The 25,236-nt window shown below is 43.2% G+C and overlaps 1 protein-coding gene across 1 annotated transcript in view; it reads right to left on the bottom strand.

The window, feature by feature from the left end:
* LOC139539972 (voltage-dependent calcium channel subunit alpha-2/delta-1-like) overlaps positions 1-25,236 on the bottom strand; it is a 114,554-nt gene that overhangs the window by 22,155 nt on the left and 67,163 nt on the right. Inside the window, exons 23-35 of the mRNA XM_071343429.1 lie at positions 24,699-24,759; positions 24,364-24,458; positions 23,593-23,674; positions 21,555-21,617; positions 17,370-17,473; positions 15,035-15,121; positions 14,791-14,858; positions 14,643-14,681; positions 14,470-14,541; positions 5,894-6,046; positions 5,695-5,747; positions 5,564-5,619; positions 3,652-3,778 (exon numbers count right to left, since the gene is read on the bottom strand). Coding sequence (XP_071199530.1) covers positions 3,652-3,778; positions 5,564-5,619; positions 5,695-5,747; positions 5,894-6,046; positions 14,470-14,541; positions 14,643-14,681; positions 14,791-14,858; positions 15,035-15,121; positions 17,370-17,473; positions 21,555-21,617; positions 23,593-23,674; positions 24,364-24,458; positions 24,699-24,759 — 1,060 coding nt within the window. The remainder of the gene's footprint in view (positions 1-3,651; positions 3,779-5,563; positions 5,620-5,694; positions 5,748-5,893; positions 6,047-14,469; positions 14,542-14,642; positions 14,682-14,790; positions 14,859-15,034; positions 15,122-17,369; positions 17,474-21,554; positions 21,618-23,592; positions 23,675-24,363; positions 24,459-24,698; positions 24,760-25,236) is intronic.

Raw genomic sequence — 25,236 nt, 5'->3', positions numbered from 1 at the left:
TCAGTTGAGAAAGACACTTGCCAATTGAAGGAAAATTATGAAACAGAGAGACAAAAGATACATTTTTATAATTATTTTATTTTATATGGGGAAGCTTGGCCTCCCTTGGCATCCATGAACACATGCCACTGCACTTCCCTTCTATGGAATGTCCTATTATTCCTTCAATGGAATTCACTATAATTCCAGGAGAGAGCCGGAGAGACAGCTCTACCAGATTCCAACCCAAACACATAGGGAAACACATTACCAACAGACTAACAAAGCTTTCACACAACATGTTCTTCAACTGCCTCAGATGAGAGTAAATTTAAAAAGCTGTCCGTTCCTGCCGCCCGCATCATCACACACATGTGCTTACCGTGGTGATATATATCTGGTTCAGACATACACACAGCCAATACTAAATCACACACATACTACAGGGCAATGGAGCAACACTCTCCGTCTGTGGAATGGCTCTTTCTTTATGGCACTCATTAAAGTTTAAGTGTCTTTAGTTGTTAATGTTGAAGAGAGAGTCAGGCACGTGGCTCATATACCCACTGCATTTCTACCTACATTCAACCCCCACATCATGTGTGAGTTGCAGCGCATAAACAGGGGTAAACGGTTGGGAGAGAGCTCTCAGTAAACAGTGTTTCCCTCTGTGTCCAGCTCCTGACAGATCAAGGTAATGTGCATCTGATCAGAGCCAAGCCTGCAGCAGCTGCCTGGAAAGAGCAGGAAAACACAGAGGAGGGCAAGAAACTGACCTCATTCCGGATCTACCCCATCAGAGGATGACATATCGGGATGAGCTTGTAGGCTCGGCCCTAATTTATATGCTCTCTGACACCTGCATGGCAAATGGTGCAGGAACAAAGGACAATGCCCAAAGACTAGTCAGCCCTTCTCTCTCTGAAGGGTCAAAATGTAAATATCTCTGTTTCAGTATTCAGAACACTGAATATTTAATGTGATATAATAATAGTATAGTATCCATGTATGGTATCTATCTGAAACTTGTTCACTGAGGATAACTTTGATGTTATCTACATGTATGTATAATCTCGGGGGTTAGTTGTATCTGTATAGGGTGAACTCTGAATTACTATATGCAAAAAGATTTTATGATCTTCTCAGGAATTCTGTCTTATTTACATTGGTCTCATCCCCCCATACAAACCTTTAAATGCTGTGACACCCTATGGAGATTTGGCCTGGGAGTGTTTAAGTTACTGATATCATTTGATTGGTCAATGGTGGTTGGTTTTGGGTTGAAAGGTTACTTCTTCAGATGCTATAAATGAAATGCCTTTGTATGATCAATTATCATTTGCTAGGCTTCTTTATTAATGCTTTGTCCTGTAAGATAACCTTAGGGACCTACAGTAGCAGTCAAAAGTTTGGACATACCTACTCATTCAAGGGTTTTTCTTTATTTTGAATATTTTCTACATTGTAGAGTAATAGTGAAGTATTCAACACTTTGAAATAACACATGGAATCATTTAGTAACCAAAAAAGTGTTAAACAAATCTAAACATATTTCATATTTGAGATTCTTCAAAGTAGCCACCCTTTGCCTTGATGACAGCTTTGCACACTCTTGGCATTCTCTCAACCAGCTTAATGAGGTAGTCACCTGGAATGCATTTCAATTAACAGGAAGACCAAATTCACGTAGTCTACTCTGAACAGTTGATGTTGAGATGTGTCGGTTACTTGAACTTTGTGAAGCATTTATTTGGGCTGCAATCTGAGGCTGGGAACGCTCATGAACTTTACCTCTGCAGCAGAGGTAACTCTGGGTCTTCCTTTCCTGTGGCGGTCCTCATGAGAGCCAGTTTCATCATAGCGCTTGTTGGTTTTTGCGACTGCACTTAAAGAAACTTTAAAAGTTTTTTAAATGTTCCGCATTGACTGACCTTCATGTCTTAAAGTAATGATGGACTGTCATTTCTATTTGCTTATTTGAGCTGTTCTTGCCATAATACGGACTTGGTCTTTTACCAAATAGGGCTATCTTCTGTATACCACCCCTACCTTGTCACAACAGAACTGATTGGCTGAAACGCATTAAGAAGGAAAGAAAATCCACAAATGAACTTTTAACAAGGCACACCTGTTAATTGAAATGCATTCCAGATGACTACCTCATGAAGCTGTTGAGAGAATGCCACGATTGTGCAAAACTGTCATCAAAGCAAAGGGTGGCTACTTTGAAGAATCTCAAATAAACTTTTTTGGTTACTACATGATTTCATGTGTCATTTCATAGTTTTGATGTCTTCACTATTATTCTACAATGTAGAAAATAGTAAAACATAAAGAAAAACCATGTAATGAGTAGGTGTGTCCAAACTTTTGACTGGTACAGTATTTTTATTAAAAACGTTATTTTAATTAATATATTCATACTATTTCATCCACAAGATATAGTCCTGATACAAATCTAGGATTGCTACCCAAGCCGGCTGGTCGTTCGGTCTATCGGCTCCGATGCCAGAGACGTTACCCAGTGGTTAAGTCTTTTTGTTCTGTATCTATGGATGCGACCCAGTCGTTCATTATAAATGTTCTATCGCCATACTGGCTTGCAACGTTATCATCCCTTGCTTGATAGCTAGCCAACTACGGCTAATTTACAGTCCCGTCAAACAGTGCAGCCAGAATAACAACAAAGTAGCTTCATTTGCAGTTGTTTAAGCTGTTTTCTAGTGACATTTATTTGCATACATCCATAACAATAAGCTAATGATGCACAATTTCACCTGGCAAAGAAAATGTCCTCTCTCGTCAGGACAATGTTGTTCAGAGCTATCCAACAACACAGCTAGCACAATCACTTCAAACTGAAGCTGGAAAGACTGCAAACTAGCTGCACTTAGTTTTGTTTGACCTGTTTTCTATTGATCTCTCTTTGTATATATCCATAAAAATTATGCTGATTCATGATTTCGGCTGGCTGAGAAAAGCCGCCTGTCTGTCTCATCCCAACTCCAGACATGTTCATTATAGCCTAGTGGTTAGAGCGTTGGGCCAGTAACCGAAATGTTGCTGGATTGAATCCCCGAGCTGACAAGGTAAAAATCTATCGATCTGCCCCTGAACAAGGCAGTTAACCCACTGTTCCCTGGCAGGCCGACATTGTAAATAATAATTTGTTCTTAACTGACTTGCCTAGTTAAAGATTATTTTTTTAAACAGCTGGAGATCGAATGTGTATATTGAAACAATGTTGCAAATTTCGAGAGACAGGCAGCAAGATTTATAGAAATCTTCGCTGTTGAAAACTAAATGTTAGTCTAAAAGAAATGTGAGATAAAGTCTAGATGCTTTTTATAGTGGAGATCAAGTTTATAGAATTGTCTGGCTGGGCTGATGAGACAGTGGATTGCGCAGTCAGATGGAACAGAGTAAATAGGCATTAAAGCTTCTTAGATTTATCCAGTGGTAACTTGTGGAATAAACACCGTCTGGATGCAGTTTTAACCAATCAGCATTCAGGATGAGACGCACCCGTTGTATAAAATATCACATATACTGCATATTCACATTTAAAATATTATTGCCCACAACAAGCTATTATCCAGGAAAGAGGATATTGGAATCGACCCTTACAGCACTTACACACACGTGGACACACACACACACACACACACACACCTGGAGCAGTTTCCACAGTCGAGGACTCCCGAGTAGGATCTATCTTCGTTGTCAAAGAAATACTGAGTCTGCTCTGTGATACAACTCTCCTTAAACATGTTAGCAGACATGTCATCATCTGAGTCCACTAGAGAGAGAGAGCGAGAGAGACTACATAACTGTTACCATACACAACCAAAAACACAACACAAAAACATCTGTGCTTACATCTCCTCCAAATAAATAGTCCAAAGCCCCTTCACTTTTTCCACATTTGTTACGTTACAGCCTTATTCTAAAATTGATTTACTAAAAAAGTACCCTCATCAATATACACACAATACCCCACAATGAAGAAGCAAAAACTGTTTTTTAAGCAAATTTTTTTTTTAACAAATAGACTGAAATATCACATTTACAGAAGTATTCAGACCCTTTACTCAGTACTTTGTTCAAGCACCTTTGGCAGCGATTACAGCATCGAGTCTTCTTAGGTATGACGCTACAAGCTTGGCACACCTGTATCTGGTGAGTTTCTCAAATTCTTCTCTGCAGATCCTCTCAAGCTCTGTCAGGTTGGATGGTAGCGTCGCTGCACAGCTATTTTCAGGTCTCTCCAGAGATGTTTGATCGGGTTTAAATCTGGGCTGGGCCACTCAAGGACATTCAGAGATTTGTCCCGAAGCCTCTCCTGCATCATCTTGGCTGTGTGCTTAGGGTCGTTGTCCTGTTGGAAGGTGAACCTTCGTCCCAGTCTAAGGTCCTGAGCGCTCTGGAGCAGGTTTTCATCAAGGATCTCTCTGTACTTTGCTGCGTTCATCTTTCCCTCGATCATGATTAGTCTCCCAGTCCCTGCTGCTGAAAAACATCCCCACAGCATGATCCTGCCACCACCATGCTTCACCGTAGGGATGGTATTGGCCAGGTGATGAGCAGTGGCTGCTTTCCTCCAGACATGATGCTTGGCATTCAGGCCAGAGAGTTCAATCTTGGTTTCGTCAGACCAGAGAATCTTGTTTCTCATGGTCTGAGAGTCCTGTAGGTGCCTTTTGACAAACTCCAAGCGAGCTGTCATGTGCCTTTTACTGAAGAGTGGCTTCCATTTGGCCACACTACCATAAAGGACTGACTGGTGGAGTGCTGCAAAGATAGTTGTCCTTCTGGAAGGTTCTCCCATCTACAAAGATGAACTCTGGAGCTCTGTCAGAGTGACTATCGGGTTCTTGGTCACCTCCCTGACCAAGGCCCTTCTCTCCTGATTGCTCAGTTTGGCCAGGCAACCAGCTCAAGGAAGAGTCTTGGTGGTTCCAAACTTCTTCCATTTAAGAATGATAGAAGCCACTGTGTTCTTGGTGACCTTCAATGCTGCAGATATCTTTTGTACCTAACCCCAGATCTGTGCCTCGACACAACCCTGTCTCAGCGGACAATTCATTTGACCTCATGGCTTGGTTTTTACTCTGACATGCACTGTCAACTGTAGGACCTTATATAGACAGGTGTGTGCCTTTCCAAATCATGTCCATTCAATTGAATTTACCATAGGTGCACTCCAATCATTTTGTTAAAACATCTCAAGAATGATCAGCGGCAACAGGGTGCACCTGAGCTCAATTTTGAGTCTCATAGCAAAGGGTCTGAATACCTTTTATACATTTGCAAAAACCTCTAAAAACCTGTTTTCGCTTTGTCATTATGGGGTACTGTGTGTAGATTGATGAGGACAATTATTTCTTTAAAACATTTTTGAACAAGGCTGTAACATAACAAAATGTGGAGAAAGTGAAGGGGTCTGAATAGTTTCCAAATGCGCTGTATGTTCTCAGAATCAACAGCCATTTTAGCCACAACAAACATCTTGTACCATTATAACTACAAATTCACTGTTTTGGAAACACATATTTCATCCAATATATTATCCTCTAAAACTGACCTGCCTCTAGGAACCTTGGGAATGTGAGACTGTAGAAGAGCTGCTGCATTATTGACCTACAGAGACAAACATATTATGCTTGGTCCAAACAGCAGACGACAGTAGTTAAACTATCCAGCCAGTTAACTCACCAGGCACCTGTGGAGGCCCACCAGCCTATACTCAGCATGTCTGCTATAGTGGGCTGGAGAGGGGAGAGGAGAACACTGAGTGCACACTTCATAACATATGGACAAAATATACACATACAGTACAGTATGTGTAGCATGAAAGGTAACCAAAGCAAGATCATGCATTAATGCGGGTGTGTGCGCGCTGTGTGTGTCTCACCACGTAAACAGATCGTGGCCCTGCAGCAGCCTTGCAGTCTCTCTCAGGGTTGCAGACTGACTGGTAGTCGTAGGTCTTGTTGAAGGAGTACAGAGATGTGTTGACCAGACTGATCATCACGACTGGGTCCACCTCCCCAAAGAACTGACCTATCTGTGTTCAGGGAACAGAGAGCTGTGTTCAATGTATGAGCTTTGAAAGGCTGGTCATGGCTCACATCAATACCATCATCCCAGAAACACTGGACTCACTGTTACTTGCATACCACCCAAACAGATCCACAGATAACACAATCTCTATTGCACTCCACACTGCCATTTCCCACCTGGACAAAAGGAACACCTATGTGAGAATAATGTTCATAGACCACAGCTCAGCATTCAACACCATAGTGCCCTCCAAGCTCATCACTACTTTTTGTATATATTTTTTTATTTAACCTTTATTTAACTAGGCAAGTCAGTTAAGAACAAATTCTTATTTACAATGACGGTCTACCCTGGCCAAACCCAGACGACGCTGAGCCAATTGTGCACCGCCCTATGGGACTCACAATCACGGCCGGATATGTTACAGCCTGGTTTCGAGCCAGGGACTTGCATTGAGATGCAGTGCCTTAGACCGCTGCACCACTCAGGAGCCCTAAGCAAAGCTAAGGACCCTGGGACTGAACACCTCCCTCTGCAACTGGATCCTGGACTTCCTGATGGGCCGCCCCCAGGTGGTAAGGGTAGGCAACCCATTCACATCGATTTGACTGTCGTGGAGTGGGTCGATAACTTCAAGTGCATCTGTGTCCACTCGCTTCAAGTGCATCTGTGTCCACTCGGACCTATCATAATCCAAAACACACCAACACAGTCATCAAGAGGGCACGACAACGCCTCTTCCCCCTCAGGAGGCTCAAAATATTTGGCATGGGCCCTCAGATCATCAAAAAGTACTACAGCTGCACTACTACTACAGCTGGTTGCATCACCGCTTCCACAACTGCTTCCAACCACAAGGCCCTACAGAGAGTAGTACGTACGGCCCAGTACATCACTGGGGTCCCTGCCATCCAGGACCTCTAGACCAGGTGGTGTCAGATGAAATTGTCAGACTCCAGCCACCCAAGTCATAGAATGTTCGCTCTGCTACCGCATGGCAAACTGTACCAGAGCGTTAAGTCTGGGACCAAATTGCTCCTGAATAGATTCTACCATGAGACTGCTAAATAGTTAACCAAATAGCTTACATACAGTGCATTCGGAAAACATTCAGACCCCTTGACTTTTCCCATATTTTGTTATGTTACAGCCTTATACTAAAATGCATTAAATAATTTGTTTTCTTCATAAATTTACACAAAATAACCCACGATGACAAAGCGAAACCTGCTCCAGAGTGCTCAGGACCTCAGCCATAATGATCAATTAGCCTTTTATATTTATAAACTTGGATTAGCTAACACAACATGCCATTGGAACACAGGAGTGATGGTTGCTGATAATGGGCCTCTTTATGCCTTTGCAGATATTTAATAAAAAATATGTCTACACTGTAGTAGACAAGACAAATGTGCTTTCCTTTCAAAAACAAGGACATTTCTAAGTGACCCCAAACCTTTGAATGGTAGTGTATGTACGAACTGTTCGGAACTCTTCCGGATGGGAAGCATGCGAACGCCATTAGTCTTTCCCAACCCGGCAGTCACCATCAAGGGAAATATAATATTATTTCTAACAAAGATATCGACATAGATTTCAGGATGTTGTGTATCCCTGGACATAATCAGAATTCATGTAAACATTACAGTGTTCAAAACATAGCTTGTCCAAAAAAAGTGGTCCCTTGGTCCTGCTTAAACCGGGGATGGGATAAGTTGAGCCACGTGACAGGGTAAATTAAGCCGCCTACAAAATGACTGTACTGAATTAAATATTACCACTTTCTTTTTAAAACCATGTCTATCTTTATTCCCAAAAACATTTCAACACAATCACAATAATTTCTTTGTCTTTTAAACATTTTAAGCATCTTTTAATCTATTTTTAAATTTAACCAATATTTAACTAGGCAAGTCAGTTAAGAACAAACTCTTATTTACATTGACGGCCTACCCTGGCCAAACCAGGACGATGCTGGGCCAATTGTGCACCGCCCTATGGGACTCCCAAACACGGTCGGATGTTAACACACCTAACAAACACTTTGTACCTTTAATTTTTTACACTTTTAGCTTTGGACAGGCCCTGTTGTTACCTTATATCCCAGCGATAATGCCTTGCATTACGCCTAGGAAGAAAACACTTCAATTTGTTCAACTTTCCATTGGCTCAACTTACCCCATGGCCATTGGCTCAACTAACCCCAAGGTAAACATTTTGATAATATTAGCCTTCACAGCTACAAGGATGCACTTTCATGCTAGATTTAGTACCCCAAATTGAAGCTTAGAGACACCCCAACTGATGCATAGAACAATATTTAACACTTTGGTTTACATGCAGTGCATTTGGATAGAATTCAGACCTCTTGACCTTTTCCACATTTTGGTACGTTACAGCCTTAATCTAAAATGGATGAAATAATTTTTTCCCCTCATCAATCTACACACAATACCCCATACTGATCCTTTGCTATGAGACAAGAAATGGAGTTTCCATTAATCATCCTTGAGATGTTTCTACAACTTTATTGGAGTCCACCTGTGGTAAATTCAATTGATTGGACATGATTTGGAAAGGCACACACCTGTCTTTATACGGTCCCATAGTGGATAGTGTATGTCAGGGGCAAATAGTCATGAGGTCAAATTAATTGTCCGTAGAGCTCTAAGACAGGATTGTGTCGAGGCACAGATCTGGGTAAGGGTGCTAAAAAATGCAGGAGTGGCTATGGGACAAGTCTCTGAATGTCCTTTTTAAGGGGCCAAGCCAGAGCCCAGACTTGAACCTGATTGAACACCTCTGGAGAGACCTGAAAATAGCTGTGCAGCTATTGTGTGTAAATTGATGATAATTTTTTTTGTATATATATACACACATTTTAGAATACGGCTGTAACGTAACAAAATGTGGAAAAAGCTTTCCACATACACTGTACAATCATCATAAAACCTCTAACACAATAAATTCATTTGACTTGGTTAAAATCTGTTTTTATTTCGACCTAACTTGTTTTCCACTTTTACCATGTGGGTTCTTCCTTCACAGACTGCATGAAATTATGACCTCCTCCCAAATATTTTGTCAAACGTGACCGACCGGATTGATTAGGTCTTATGAAGCAACATTTGAAATTGTGTTTTTTACATTGGGTAAAAGTAGAGGCTTTCTGATTTGTCTCGATGGTCCCTTAGCCTCTTTTGTTGAACTGTGATTGGTTTCTGTGTGTTCTTTCGGTTCCCAGGGGCGGGGTCCTGGCCAGGTTTGTAACCACTGATGGAGGGATCACTAGAGTCTATCCCAGAAGGTACGCTCAGATTTCTCCTTCTCAGTCCTACACTATTAGTTAGTTAGCCTCATGCTCCCATACTATACAGTATGTGCCTTGGCCAACTCCTATTGTATATAGCCATGAAAACAAAAAATACACCGGCTCGGTTCCCGTCTTAAGTAGCAACATTTGAAATTGTATTTTTTTACATGATATAAAACTACAGACTCAGAGCAAGAAAATGATATATCATACACTACAGTTGAGGAACAATGGGAAAGGAATTCTGCTTTGAAAGTTGATATACTTGTAACCCAACTTTTGAAAAAATAAAAAGTATACACAAAAACAATAGGCTGCATGACATCAGCAGCCTATTGTTCCAAAATAGCATAACTGGTGTATTTTAACACCAATAAAACCATCCTTTTAAAATAGTTTTTTTGTATATGTCAATCTAGCAAACCAGGAAACTAAAAGCAACTTTCTAAACAATTCTATGGTTTGTTTCAATCTTATTAGCTAGCTAGTTCACGTTAAGTTAGCTGGCTAGCCAGTTTATATAATGAACATATCATATAGCTGTAACGCTTGTCGTTGGAATGAGGTGAGGACCAAAGTATCCATATTCAATTTAATAACTGAAAACTAAGAATACAAAAATAACAACGTGAATGATACAAAACGAAAACGAAACAGTCCCGTATGGTGAAATCACAGACACAGGAAAACAACCACCCACAAAACACAAAGGAAAACAGGCTACCTAAATATGGCTCCCAATCAGAGACAACGACAGACACCTGCCTCTGATTGGGAACCATACTAGGCCAAACACATAGAAATATAACCATAGAACAAAACATAGAAAAACAACATAGAATGCCCACCCCAACTCACGCCCTGACCAAACTAAAAATAAAGACATAACAAAGGAACTAAGGTCAGAACGTGACATTACCCCCCCCCCCCCCCCCCAAAGGTGCGGACTCCGGCCGCAAAACCTGAACTTATAGGGGAGGGTCTGGGTGGGAATTTACCGCGGTGGCGGCTCTGGAGCGGGACGAGGACCCCACTCCACCATAGTCTCGGCCCACTTCTGTGACACCTTAGGAGCGGCGACCCTCGTCACCGACCCTGGATTGAACACCCTAGTAAAGGGCACCACTGGACTGAGGGGCGCCTCTGGACTGACGGGCGGTTCAGGCGGCTCCTGACTGAAGGGCGGCTCAGGCGCCTCCGGACTGAAGGGCGGCTCAGGCGCCTCCGGACTGAAGGGCGGCTCAGGCGGCTCCGGACTGAAGGGCGGCTCAGGCGCCTCCGGACTGAAGGGCGGCTCAGGACAGACGGGCGTCTGAGCCGCCTGAGCCGCCCATATGGCTGGTGCCATATAACACGGACAGAGGAGACGCACTGGAGACCAGATGCGCTGAGCAGGCTTCATCGCACCTGGCTCGATGCCCCCGTCTGTCCTGAGCCGCCCTTCAGTCCGGAGGCGCCTGAGCCGCCCTTCAGTCCGGAGGCGCCTGAGCCGCCCTTCAGTCCGGAGGCGCCTGAGCCGCCCTTCAGACCGGACATCAGGACAGACGGGCGGCTCAGGCGGCTCAGGACAGACGGGCGGCTCAGGACAGATGGGCGGCTCAGGACAGACGGGCGGCTCAGGCCAGACGGGCGGCTCAGGCCAGACGGGCGGCTCAGGCGGCTCAGGACAGACGGGCGGCTCAGGCGGCTCAGGACAGACGGGCGGCTCTGGAGGGTCCGGACTGGAGGGAGGCTCTGGAGCGTCCGGACTGGAGGGACATACAGGAGACTTGGTTCTTAGAACAGGCACAGTACTCACCAGGCTGGAGAGATATACTGGAGGCCTGGTCCTTGGAAGAGGCACAGGATAGACCGGTCCGTGGAGGCGCACTGGAGATCTCGAACTAAGAGCCTGAACAACCCGTCCTGGCTGGATGTTGATTTTAGCCCGGCACTTGCGGGGCGCAGGCACAGGACGCCCTAGGCTGTGCAGACCCACGGGAGACACAGTGCGTAGGGCTGGTGCCATATAACACGGACCGAGGAGACGCACTGGAGACCAGATGCGCTGAGCAGGCTTCATCGCACCTGGCTCGATGCCCACTCTAGCCCAGCCGATACGAGGAGCGGCAATGTAGCGCACCGGGCTATGCGTGCCCACTGGGGACATCGTGCGCTTCTCCGCATAACACGGTGCCTGCCCGGACCACCTCTCTCCACAGAAAGCACGGGAAGTTGGCTCAGGTCTCCTACCTGACTTAGCCACACTCCCCGTGTGCCCCCTCCTTCCCCCAATACATTTTTGGGGCTGCCTCTCGGGCTTCCTTGCCAGCCGTGTTCCCTCGTAACGCCGGTTCCCTTTTCCTGCTGCCTCCGCTCTCCTGCCTCCGCTCTCTCCACCTGTTCCCTACCAGCCAGGATCTCCTCCCATGTGTAGGATCCCTTGGCACGTTACATGTATGATAATTTCATTCCATTGTATCTCTCTGTACTTTGCTCCGTTCATCTTTCCCGCAATCCTGATTAGTCTCCCAGTCCCTGTAGCTGAAAAACATCCCCACAGCATGATGCTGCCACCACCATGCTTCACCGTAGGGATGGTGCCAGGTTTCCTCCAATCTTGGTTTTGTCAGACCAGAGAATCTTGTTTCTCATGGTCTGAAAGTATTTAGGTGCCTTTAGGCAAACTCCAAGTGGGCTGTCATGTGCCTTTCACTGAAGAGTGGCTAAAGTCTGGTTACTCTACCATAAAGGCCTGATTGGTGGAATGCTGCAGAGATGGTTGTCCTTCTGGAAGGTTCTGCCATCTCTATCGAAGAACTCGAGAGCTCTGTCAGACTGCCCATCGGGTTCTTGGTCACCTCCCTGACCAAGGCCTTTCTTCCCCGATTGCTCAGCTTGGCCGGGCGGCCAGCTCCAGAAAGGGTCTTGGAGGTTCCAAACATCTTCCATTTAAGAATGATTGAGGCCACTGTGCAAATATTTTTTGGTACCCTTCCCACATAATCCTGTCTCGGAGCTCTACAGACAATTCCTTCTACCTCATGGCTTGGTTTTGCTCTGACATGCACTGTCAACTGTGGGTTCTCATATAGACTGGTGTGTGTCTTTCCAAATCATGTCCAATCAATTGAATTTACCACAGGTGGAATCCAATCAAGTTGTAGAAACATCTCAAGGATGATCAATGGAAAGGATGCACTGGAGCTCAATTTCGAGTCTCATAGCAAAGAGTCTGAATACTTATGTCAATAAGGTATTTCTCTTTTTCTAAAAACCTGTTTTCGCATTATCGTTATGGGTTATTTTGTGTAGATGGCTGAGGAAATGTTTTTATTCACTCAATTTTAGAATAAGGCTGTAATGTAACAAAATGTTGAAAAAGTCAAGGGGTCTGAATGCTTTCCGTAGGCACTGTAATTCGTAAAACTGAAACATTTCCTCTAAGCAGAATTTGTAGAATTGCATGAAATTAGTTATAAAATTGCAAAATCTTCTCTCCACCCTCCATAGCAAAATGTGAGGCGGGCAGAAGACTCAGTCGGGTTCTCAACTTTTTTATTTTTTTATTGGTACAGTAAGTTAGTTTAGCGGCTAGCTATCCAAATTTGTAGTAATTATGGTCAATTTACCGACCGGGGAGGCCCTATTCATTTTGTTGGTCACTCTCACTCAGATATCATCTAAAAAACTGCAAACATTTCTCCCCACCCTATTGCAAAATGTGTACAATTTAAAAATTGCTCAATTTTCTCTCACTCACCCCCATGGCAAAATATATAGATTTGTAGTAAACTTTCTTTACAACTGTTACATGTTCTCTACGCCCCATGGAAAAATATATAGAGTTACAGAAAATGTACTCTAACACAATTGTTTCTCTCTGCTGTCAAGAGGGGGGGTCACTAAAATGTTTGATAGCAAGGTGGTGGAAACAATATTTTGCTTAGGGTCCCCAAAAGGCTAGGGCCGGCTCTGACTACATGTGGGTGTATGGATGTGGGCGGGCAGACCCGCGAGCCACTGTGGCCCAATATGATAAAATAACCGATTTTTTGGTGGACCCCACACCCATCAAATTTGCCCATCCCTGCTATAGATCGATGCATTGCACCTTTTCTGTCAATAAAGCCCTCTTGCGTAAACCTCCGCCATACCTTACTTCATTGTTAAGTTACAAGACAAAGACTCTGGGATGGCTAACCCTGGAGATCCTGTCAATCTACACCGATTTAGGTAAATCTGCTTTTAGTTGGTGGAGTTGGTGCCTCTAGGGCAATTCATGCAGACGTTAGAGGGCCTTTTTACTGAACAATGTGTTTGTTTTATTTGATTGTGTTTTGCTTATCGTGTTTGCTTTTCATTTATTGTGTAACTGATGTACTGTATATATACTGTAGATACTGTATGAATAATCTCATTGTTGTTTATTGATGTGTTCATGCCGGGCTCATCTGCGAAAGAGACCCACGGTCTTTCGCTGTTAAATAAAGGTTAAATACAATAAAATAAAAAAAGATCAGATGAAGCAGGGATGGAGAGAGGAGCAGGAGAAGAGATCTGGTGGCCATCCAAACCACAAAAACCTTTTAGTTCTCATTCCAAAAGGAGTGTCTTGGCTTTGGGACTATGGGTTTATGTTCTACTAACTTCAGAATACTGTAGATGCTATGGAGCCATTATCGCTTAGATCTGTGCTTTAAAAACTCTGTTTTGTTTGTTGTCATGCCAAACATGATATGACATTGGTATTAAAGAGTTGTAGAGACGCAAAGGAAATGTCTGTGGAAACAGGCAAAACAATATTATCTGGCTAGTCAGAGTAGTTAGCTAAATACAGATCAGGTCAACAAATTTTATAAAGGCTAGTTTCCCTGTGCCAAATTGACCATGTTTTTATTCCAGGACTAGGCCCGGGGAAACCAGCCTATAGATAGACAGATAGATTAGATAGATTAGATAGATTAGATTAGATAGATTAGATAGATAAGATAGACAGACAGACAGACAGACAGACAGACAGACAGACCGACCCCCCCACCCACCCTCCCTCCCTCCCTCCCTCCCTCCCTGCTCTGGTATGACAACTATACATGTCTGTGACAGAGAAATCTGATTAGGTGACAGAGACTCACCTGTGCGATATACTCATCCTGATTGGACATCAGCAGAAAGCCTCCATCATCCAAGATGACACAGTCAACATGCTGCAGAGAGAGAGTGTGACAGATAGAAAGAGAACATCAGTCAGTATAGAACATTATCAACATTTCTAAAGATTTTCCATGAGTGAGATAGGCCATTGTACCTTATCATTCTTCAGACAGCCACAGATTTCATCCTTGCACTGCAAACGCCATCAAAGCACACACCATCATGAATGAATGGTCACAAGTTTAGTAAACACAATGGGATGTGAATAAGAAATCCTAAACTTAAGAAAGTGTTTCTCTTACGTTGACTTTCATGGTGGCGTTCATGAAGCTGTTCATCCAGGCAGAGACGTTCAGTTTCACTCCCACCACTACAGGACATAGAAACAACAAAAAGGATATTCAGAAACATGTTTTTGAATAATCCTGTACAGAAGGAGCTATGGATGTTTCATCAAATTCTCTAGGCAGTCAGTTTAATTCAGAAGTACCCAATACAACAACTAAGCACCCAGCTAAGGAGAAGGGGACGGTACTGTCCACTCACCTGCTGGTTTGAGGTTGACTCTGTCTATGTTGAGGTCTACAGCCTTGCTCACCAGAATACCTGACTCATAGCCTGACTCCCTGCTCTCTGCAGCAGAGAGAGAAGGAGGGAGAGTGAGGGAGAGCAAAGGTAAGAGTGTCAACACATTCACATGTAGTGACACTTGCATGACAATGACAGTAATTGTGTGAGGCTTTAAAAACCAGTTTGGTGAAAATCATGTTTCATGACATAACAAATATGATAAAATATATCATATTTGTTTGTTTGGTCTCATTTAAGTGGGTAAATGGTCATGTGTCTGTGGCAGTGCAGTAGGAGCACATACAGTACAGCTGTAGATGGGATACAAATGGAATAGCCCCAAAAGTGCAAACGCCTGCCTACCCTGTATGTGAAGCTAAACGAAGAACACCAAAAGTAATTGGCCTAGGTCACTGACCTAAGCCAATTAAAATGTCTTGTTAACAAACGATGGCTTGGCAAGTAGGTTAGGACATCTACTTGGTCCATGACACAAGTCATTTTTCCAACAATTGTTTACAGACAGATTATTTCACTTATAATTCACTGTATCACAATTCCAGTGGGTCAGAAGTTTGCATACACTAGTTGACTGTGCCTTTAAACAGCTTGAAAAGGAAATTCCAGGAAATTATGTCATGGCTTTAGAAGCTTCTAAAGGCTAATTGACATAATTTGAGGCAATTGGAGGTGTACCTGTAGATGTATTTCAAGGCCTACCTTCAAACTCAGTGCCTCTTTGCTTGACATCATGGGAAAATCAAAACAAATCAGCCAAGACCTCAGAAAAAAAAATTGTAGACCTCCACATGTCTGGTTCATCCTTGGGAGCAATTTCCAAACGCCTGAAGGTACCACGTTTATCTGTACAAACAATAGTACGCAAGTATAAACACCATGGGACCACGCAGCCATCATACCGCGCAGGAAGGAGACGCGTTCTGTCTCTTAGAGATGAACGTACTTTGGTGCGAAAAGTGCAAATCAATCCCAGAACAACAGCAAAGGACCTTGTGAAGATGCTGGAGGAAACAGGTACAAAAGTATCTATTTCCACAGTAAAATTAGTCCTATATCGACATAACCTGAAAGGCAGCTCAGCAAGGAAGAAGCCACTGCTCCAAAACCGGCATAAAAAAGCCAGACTATGGTTTGCAACTGCACATGGGGACAAAGATCGTACTTTTTGGAGAAATGTCCTCTGGTCTGATGAAACAAAAATAGAATTGTTTGGCCATAATGAGCATCATTATGGTTGGAGGAAAAAGGGGGTGGCTTGCAAGCCGAAGAACACCATCCCAACTGTGAAGCACAGGGGTGGCAGCATCATGTTGTGGTGGTGCTTTGCTACAGGAAGGACTGGTGCACTTCACAAAATAGATGGCATCATGAGGGCGGAAAATTATGTGGATATATTGAAGCAACATCTCCAGAAGTTAAAGCTTAGTCGCAAATGGGTCTTCCAAATGGACAATGATCCCAAGCATACTTCCACAGTTGTGGCAATGGCTTAAGGACAACAAAGTCAAGGAATTGGAGTGGCCATCACAAAGCCCTGACCTCAATCCAATAGAAAATGTGTGGGCAGAACTGAAAAATCTTGTATGAGCAAGAAGGCCTACAAACCTGACTCAGTTACACCAGCTCTGTCAGGAGGAATGGGCCAAAATTCACCCAACTTATTGTGGGAAGCTTGTGGAAAGCTACCCGAAACGTTTGACCCAAGTTAAACAATTTAAAGGCAATGCTAGGAAATACTAATTGAATGTATGTAAACATCTGACCCTTTGGGAATGTGATGAAAGAAATAAAAGCTGAAATAAATAAATTCTCTCTACTATTATTCTGACATTTCACTTTCTTAAAATTAAGTGGTGATCCTAATTGACCTAAGACAGGGAATTTTTACTCGGATTAAATGTCAGGAATTGTGAAAAACTGAATGTAATGTATTTGGCTAAGGTGTATGTAAACTTCCGACTTCAACTGTAGATTGCTGCAATACCACAGGGACATATAGAGAAGGGGAGTGGAAAGTAGCAGAGAGCATTAGATACAGAAGTACGTTAAAATAGTGAGTAGAGAGAGTGAGAGAGAGGGAAGAGAAAGGGGTGGGACAGAAGAGGGGGGTAGATAGAGAGATGAGAGGGAGCAGCATAGAAAGGAAGTAAAGATAGAGGGGTACTAGAAGGCCTCTCAACTCTTATCATATCCAGTAGAGCAGGCCATCCGGGATTTTCTGGAAGACCACACTGAAGAGAGGATCCGTGTGTGTGTGTGTGTGTGTGTGTTTCGTTGTGTGTTAACATACTGTTGAAATATGGAGCAGTGAAAATATAGATGTCGTTATCCAGAGTCCTCTTGTAGAAACTTGAGTCATAGGTCTCGGCATTCTCTGTCCACTCCTCCCCAGCACTGAAACACACACGCATGTGCACACATACAGAACTTTTTAAGATACAGATGTCTGAAAGATTTATTCAAATGTGAGGCCAAACTTTGATAAATATAACAGTCACACCCAAAGCACAAAGCATGGGAAAAATAGAATAGAATTGGCCCAGAGATAAAGAAAAAAGATGTATGTTTTATATGAAAATATTTAAATGTTCTTTCCTGTGAATAACTGCTGTACTCTAACAATCACCAATGCAGAGAGAAAGAAAGAGAGAGAGAGGGAGGGAGAGGAGAGAGAGAGGGGGGGAGGAAGGGAAAGAGAGCGAGGGAGGGATAGAAAGAGTCCATATTTACTGAGTATGTCTCCAGTGTATGTGTGGATGGGAATCATGTTCTGGTGATTTAGGAGGACTAACTGTCCATGCAATGTGAAGAGAGCCAGCTGAACAAGTTGGGGAGTAAAACAGTATCATATCCACCATATCCAAAACACTGTACCCTTTAAAATGGCTTTGTGCTTTAGCCAACTCGTATCTGTGACTCGTTTCAGGAAACTAGGCATATGTCGTGCATCACTACTTCACAGAGAGGCATTTTAAACATAGATTTTTGATCAAAATGCATTTTTTGTTAGAAATGCCTTCTGGAACATGTGAACTATGCTCTAATCACAAACTTGTATGCCAACTGTAAATACAAAAAAGATAACATAATTACGAGCATAGTTGGTTTAGCCACAGGAAACGACAGGAACGTTCCCGCTAGTCATGATTGGCTGAGATAATGGATGGGCTGGATGTGCCGAGAGATAAGTTCGGATTGGTCGGCGATGTAGCACGCTTCTGTCTATAACATGCTCAGTATGTGTAGGTAATCCTTTCTAACCCGTTTTTATGGAAAGATATAACAAAGAACTGCAAAAATGTTACTCTCCACTTTCTGAAGGACCGAGTTTTGAAAACCGAGTTTTGAAATTCTGCCGTTTGATTGCAAATATGTGGAGGGAGTTGAAAATAGAACACACAGAAGGTTGTTGTAAAGGATCACGATGGCACCGGAGGGGAGGGCTGCCGTCTTATCGGCTCTCAACGAACCATGCTATTTTGTTTGTTTTTTTGCGTTGTTCGTTGAATCGTACTACACTGCGTTGAATCGTACTACACTGGCTCAGACGCTTGTCGGATGTGGCAGGGCTTGCAAACTATGACAGACTACAAAGGGAAGCACAGCCGAGAGCTGTCCAGTGACACAATCCTACCAGGTGAGCTAAATAACTGATATGCTCGCTTCGAGGCAAGTAACACTGAAACATGCATGAGACCATCAGCTATTCCGGACGACTGTGTGATCACACTCTCCGCAGCCGATAAGAATAAGACTTTCAAACTGGTAAACATTCACAAGGCCTCAGGGCCAGATGATGCAATCTCTATTGCACTCCACACTGTCCTTTCACGCCTGGACAAAAGGAACACCTACGTGAGAATGCTATTCATTGACTAAAGCTCAGCAATCAACACCATAGTGCCCTCAAAGCTCATCACTAAGCTAAGGACCCTGGGACTAAACACCTCCCTCTGCAACTGGATCCTGGACTTCCTGACGGGCCGCCCCCAGGTGGTAAGGGTAGGTAACAACACATCCGCCAAACTGATCCTCAACATGGGGGCCCCTCAGGGGAACGTGCTCAGCCCCCTCCTGTACTCCCTGTTCACTCCAACACCATCATTAAGTTTGCTGATGACAACAGTGGTAGGCCTGATCACCGACAACGATGAGACAGCCTATAGGAAGGAGGTCAGAGACCTGACCGTGTGGTGCAAGGACAACAACCTCTCCCTCAATGTGATCAAGACAAAAGAGATTATTGTGGACTACAGGAAAAGGAGGACCGAGCACACCCCCATTCTCATCGATGGGGCTGTAGTGGAACAGGTTGAGAGCTTCAATTTCCTAGGCGTCCATATCACCAACAAACTAACATGGTCCGTGTACACCAAGACAGTCGTGAAGAGGGCACGACAAAACCTATTCCCCCTCAGGAGACTGAAAAGATTTGGCATGGGTCCTCAGATCCGCACCATCGAGAGCATTCTGACGGGTTGCATCACTGCCTGGTATGGTTATGGGCCTCCGACCGCAAGGCACTACAGAAGGGTAATGTGTATGGCCCAGTACATCACCGGGGCTAAGCTTCATGCCATCCAGGACTTACACCAGGCGGTGTCAGAGGAAGGCCATAAAAATTGTCAAAGACTCCAGCCACCCTAGTCATAGCATGTTCTCTCTTTTACCGCACGACAAGAGGTACCGGAGCGACAAGTCTCGGTCCAAGAGGCTCCTAAATAGCTTCTACCCCCAAGCCATAAGACTCCTGAACAGCTAATCAAATGGCTACCCAGACTATTTGCATTGCCCCCACCCCTCCCCCTCTGGAACGCTGCTGCTACTCTCTGTTGTTATCTTTGCATAGTCACTTTAATAATGCTACCTACATGTACATATTACCTCAATTACCTCGACACCGGTGCCCCCGCACATTGACATTGACTCTGTACCGGTACCCGCTGTACATAACCCCGCTATTGTTATTTACTGCTGCTCTTTAATTATTTATTATTCTTATCTCTTACTTTTTTTGTTTTATTTTCTCAAAACTGCATTGTTGGTTAAGGGCTTGTAAGTAAGAAATGCAATGTAAGGTCTACACCTGTTGTATTCTGCACATGTGACAAATAAAATTTGATTTATAAAACACCAGATTACATCTTCAAACTAAGGGAAACCATGGCATCCGTGACAGAGAGGGAGAAGCGCTTATCCATGTATACAGGTAAGAGAGTCTAGCTAGCTACATCCCCCCCCCCCCCCCCAGAAAGTATTTTTCAATGTACGTTAAAGCGTGTTAGCTAGCTAGCTAATGTTAGCGTGTAGGATCTGTGTAGTAATATTATTCGTATCTCAGAGCCATTTTCACTTGCATAACTGCAGATTTATGCATGGTAGCAATGTTATGAGTTGAGATTATGGTTCATTGTTAGGTTAGCTAGGTAGCTACATGCCTAAACAAAAGACTCCACTAAGCAAGTAACCATTTCACTTTACCGTTTACACCTTCTGTATCCTGTGCATGTGACAAATAAACGTTGATTTTATTTGATATCGTGTGTGTTTAGCAGAGACAGTAATGTGATGAACAACATGACCTGCACCAAAGTCAAATTAGGATACAACGTTAGGCCAGCGAGACAGTGTCCAAGTTCTGAAATTCTCTGGTAGAATGCCCTGCATGTATTACTAATATGGTCATTATTTGAAATGGCCAGCCAGATAGCTAGCTAGCTAACGCTAAGTTAACAAGCTATAAACTAACCAAAACATTGTTTAGAAAGTTGCTGTTAGTTGTCTGGTTTGCTAGATTGACAGATACTAATACACCAATTGTGCTATTTTGGACCACCAGGCTACTCATGCAGCCTGCTGTTTTTGTGTTTATACTTTTTCATAACGTCAATGACAAGTTGTCGTTATGTCGGAGGACAATAAAATGTTCATGATGTCACTGCGACAACTGTCTTCAGACATGTCGATAGACGTAGGTTAAACAAGCCTTTAGTCTTAAAATCTTTGGTTATTTAGTACACTGCTGTACTCATTCTGTTCAGCACATATAGTACCCTCACATGTGAATCCTTAAAGAGATGGTTGGGGCTAAGGCTTAAGAGGGTGTGAACGATGCAGAATGGGTTTAGACAAAGAAGAGCTCTCCAGTAGGTGTACCAAAACATTCAAGGGACAGGTTCTCAAAAGTCTGGTTTATAAATTAAGTTTATAAACTTTCAAAGCAGAATTACTTCCCCATTGTTCTTCAACTGTAGTATATTATATAACATTTTCTATCTCTGAGTCTCTACTTTTATCCAAAGTAAAAAAACACAATTTCAAATGTTGCTACTTAAGACGGGAACCGAGCCGGTGTATTTGTTCGTTTTCATGGCTTTATACAATAGGAGTTGGCCAAGGCACATACAGTATAGTATGGGAGCATGAGGCTAACTAACTAATAGTGTAGGACTGAGAAGGAGAAATCTGAGCGTACCTTCTGGGATAGACTCTAGTGATCCCTCCGTCAGTGGTTACAAACCTGGCCAGGACTCCGAGCCTGGGAACCGAAAGAACACACAAAAACCAATCACAGTTCAACAACAGAGGCTAAGGGACCATCGAGACAAATCAGAAAGAGGCATGAACTGAGTGAGAGAGTGAGTGAGCGTGCGTGCATGTTCTTTCTGGTCCTCTGTGTCCAGAAACTTTAAAAACAGATTGTTATATTTCCGGAGAGTCACTTCTCTTGATGTCCTAATTCTGAATAGAGTTCTTTGTTCAGTAAATTGATTTTGTTTGTTTGAGCTTGTGTGGATTATAATGGACAAACGTGTGTCTATGGTAATAATGAATGCATGTTGATATACAGTTGAAGTCGGAAGTTTACATACACCTTAGCCAAATACATTTAAACTCAGTTCTTCACAATTCCTGACATTTAATCCTAGTAAAAATTCCCTGTCTTAGGTCAGTTAGGATCACCATTTTATTTTAAGAATGTGAAATGTCAGAATAATAGAAGAGAGAATCATTTATTTCAGCTTTTATTTATTTCTTCACATTCCTAGTGTGTCAGAAGTTTACATACACTCAATTAGTATTTGGTAGCATTGGCTTTAAATTGTTTAACTTGGGTCAAACATTTCGGGTAGCCTTCCACAAGCCTCCCACAATAAGTTGGGTGAATTTTAGCCCATTCCTCCTGACAGAGTTTATGTAACTGAGTCAGGTTTGTAGACCTCCTTGCTCGCGCAAGATTTTTCAGTTCTGCCCACAAATTGTCTCTAGGATGAGGTCAGGGCTCTGTGATGGCCACTCCAATACCTTGACTTTGATGCCCTCAAGCCATTTTTCAACAACTTTGGAAGTATGCTTGTGGTCATTGTCCATTTGGAAGACCCAAGCTTTAGCTTCCTGACTGATGTCTTGAGATGTTGCTCAATATAGCCACATACTTTTCCTCCCTCATGATGCCATCTATTTTGTGAAGTGCACCAGTCCCTCCTGCATCAAAGCACCCGCACAACATGAAGCAGCCACACAGATACTTTGTACCCGTTTCCTCCAGCATCTTCACAAGGTCCTTTGCTGTTGTTCTGGGATTGATTTGTACCAAAGTACGTTCATCTCTTGGAGACAGAACGCGTCTCCTTCCTGAGCGGTATGACGGCTGCGTGGTCCCATGGTGTTTATACTTACATACTATTGTTTGTACAGATGAACGTGGTACCTTCAGGCGTTTGGAAATTGCTCCCAAGGATGAACCAGACTTGTGGAGGTCTACAATTTCTTTTCTGAGGTCTTGGCTGATTTCTTTTGATTTTTCCCATGATGTCAAGCAAAGAGGCACTGAGTTTGAAGGTAGGCCTTGAAATACATGCACAGGTACACCTCCAATTGACTCAAATGATGTCAATTAGCCTATCAGGAGTTTCTAAACCCATGACATCATATTCTGGAATTTTCCAAGCTGTTTAAAGGCACAGTCAACTAAGTGTATGTAAACTTCTGACCCACTGGAATTGTGATACAGTGAATAATAAGTGAAATAATCTGTCTGTAAACAACTGTTGGAAAAATTACTTGTGTCATGCACAAAATAGATGTCCTAACCGACTTGCCAAAACAATAGTTTGTTAACAAGAAATTTGTGGAGTTGTTGAAAAATGAGTTTTTGTAATTCCTGGGGTGTCTTCAGAACACACTAATTATTGGCATGGCTGGTCCTGTGTTTTTCTTTCATCATGTTTTATTGGCAAAACAAGGCCTAGACTCTCAGAGCACAGACCTATACATTAGACTGTAGCAGTAGTAGCTGCTTTGTGTTTCTCCAATAAGACATCAATAAAACAGGGAATAGCCTGACTGTCTATATGACTCACTTAACTGACTCTCAATGTTTACATGATCACTGTAATCCAATGCAGTGATGACGGGAAGTGTGTGTGTGTGTGTGTGTGTGTGTGTGTGTGTGTGTGTGTGTGTGTGTGTGTGTGTGTGTGTGTGTGTGTGTGTGTGTGTGTGTCACTCACAGTGTCTGTTCCTTCCACAGTTTGACCAGATCAGCCGTCAACCCAGCATCCAACAGCAGCCTACTGACCAGAGCCATATTACCTAGAGAGAAAGAATTTGTTACTGAAGTACCATCCGCAGTAGACCCCAAAGCAAACTGCAAAGTTGACACATAGGAGAAGATAGCTTGACCTTGTTTAGAAAACACTGAGGACATTGAGCTCCATTAGCTGACGATGAGGAAGATGGTAGGATCTACAGTAGCTGATACCCATTAGATGATGACCACTATAGAGGTTTTGAGTCACATAGAAGCATGACAACATCAGGTTCTAGGAAGTTCAGTCGATCAGGATGATATCACCCCCTAGCCAGACTAGACTAATCAAACGCCTATACCTCATTCGATCAGGCTGATGCCATCCTCTGACCTTCACAGGGCTATGGAACACCATGATATCACAGTGGTGGGAAACCGTCCTGACTCACCCCACTAACCACTCCCTCCTGGGTGGGTGTACTGCCTATTAATGCTGTATTGATCTAAAGCTACTCTTTCTTTAACCTTGACTGGCTATCGAACAAAACAGGTAGAGGAATTCCATCTGTGTGTGTGTGTGTGTGTGTGTGTGTGTGTGTGTGTGTGTGTGTGTGTGTGTGTGTGTGTGTGTGTGTGTGTGTGTGTGTGTGTGTGTGTGTGTGTGTGTGTGTGTGTGCGTGCAGAGGAATTCCATCTGTGTGTGTGCACGTGGTCATGTGTGTTGGTGCGTGGGACAGGCATGGTAACTTACATGGCTCTTCCACTGTGTTCCTGTCAATGAACTGGTTGAAGTCCAGGAGGAACTGGGTGTTGTTGTCCTTGTCCTTCAGGCCTTTGCAGTACTCCCTATTTCAATATGACATACATTAGATACATTTCAGTAGTCTCAAACATAACTCAACATCGGCACAACATCATACTCAACCCCTTTTATAACTTGTCCTCAATGCTATTCAGTGCTCCTCAATGCTGGCATAAACTGTGGATTAACTAGCTACTCTTGGCTGTAAGTAAACTACAGGACTATCAATGGTTGTATATGATCTGAGGTGGAGGAGATTCATATATGCTGCTGTAGCCAGTCACCTGGGGGCAATGAAGGTGTGTCCCAACTCATCAAACCTCTCCACCTGCAGAGTGTCCATGGCTGAAGAGAATAGACAGACATCTTTAGAACCTTACACACACTGTGGAGGAGGATACATGGCCTACACAATACATAGACTGATCATTATGAAAAGAGAGAACTGAAAAAAAAGATGAATGAGTGAAACAAGACATGACAGAAAGAGAGACAGTGATTATGGAGCTAAACTCCTAAACTCTTTTAAGCTTGGTATTGCCACTAGTCTGTCAGCATGACTTTTCACGGCTGATAGGACAGTACACTTTGCTGACTGTCTCTGTCAGGCCTTTCCTAGAACAAGGCAATCCTTAAACTCACTGACAAACCAACTGACACTGGTTCATAAAATCAAATCACATAAAATGGTATGTCACATGCTTAGATAGTGACACAAGGAATACATACACAGTGAATAACGAATAACATGGCTATATATAGGGAGTACAAAATAACATGCTATATACAGGGAGTACCAGTACCGAGTCAAATATGGAGGGG

Source organism: Salvelinus alpinus, chromosome 15 (assembly GCF_045679555.1).
Source record: "Salvelinus alpinus chromosome 15, SLU_Salpinus.1, whole genome shotgun sequence".
Taxonomy (NCBI): Eukaryota; Metazoa; Chordata; class Actinopteri; order Salmoniformes; family Salmonidae; genus Salvelinus; species Salvelinus alpinus.
This window is presented reverse-complemented; position numbering and strand designations above follow the sequence as displayed.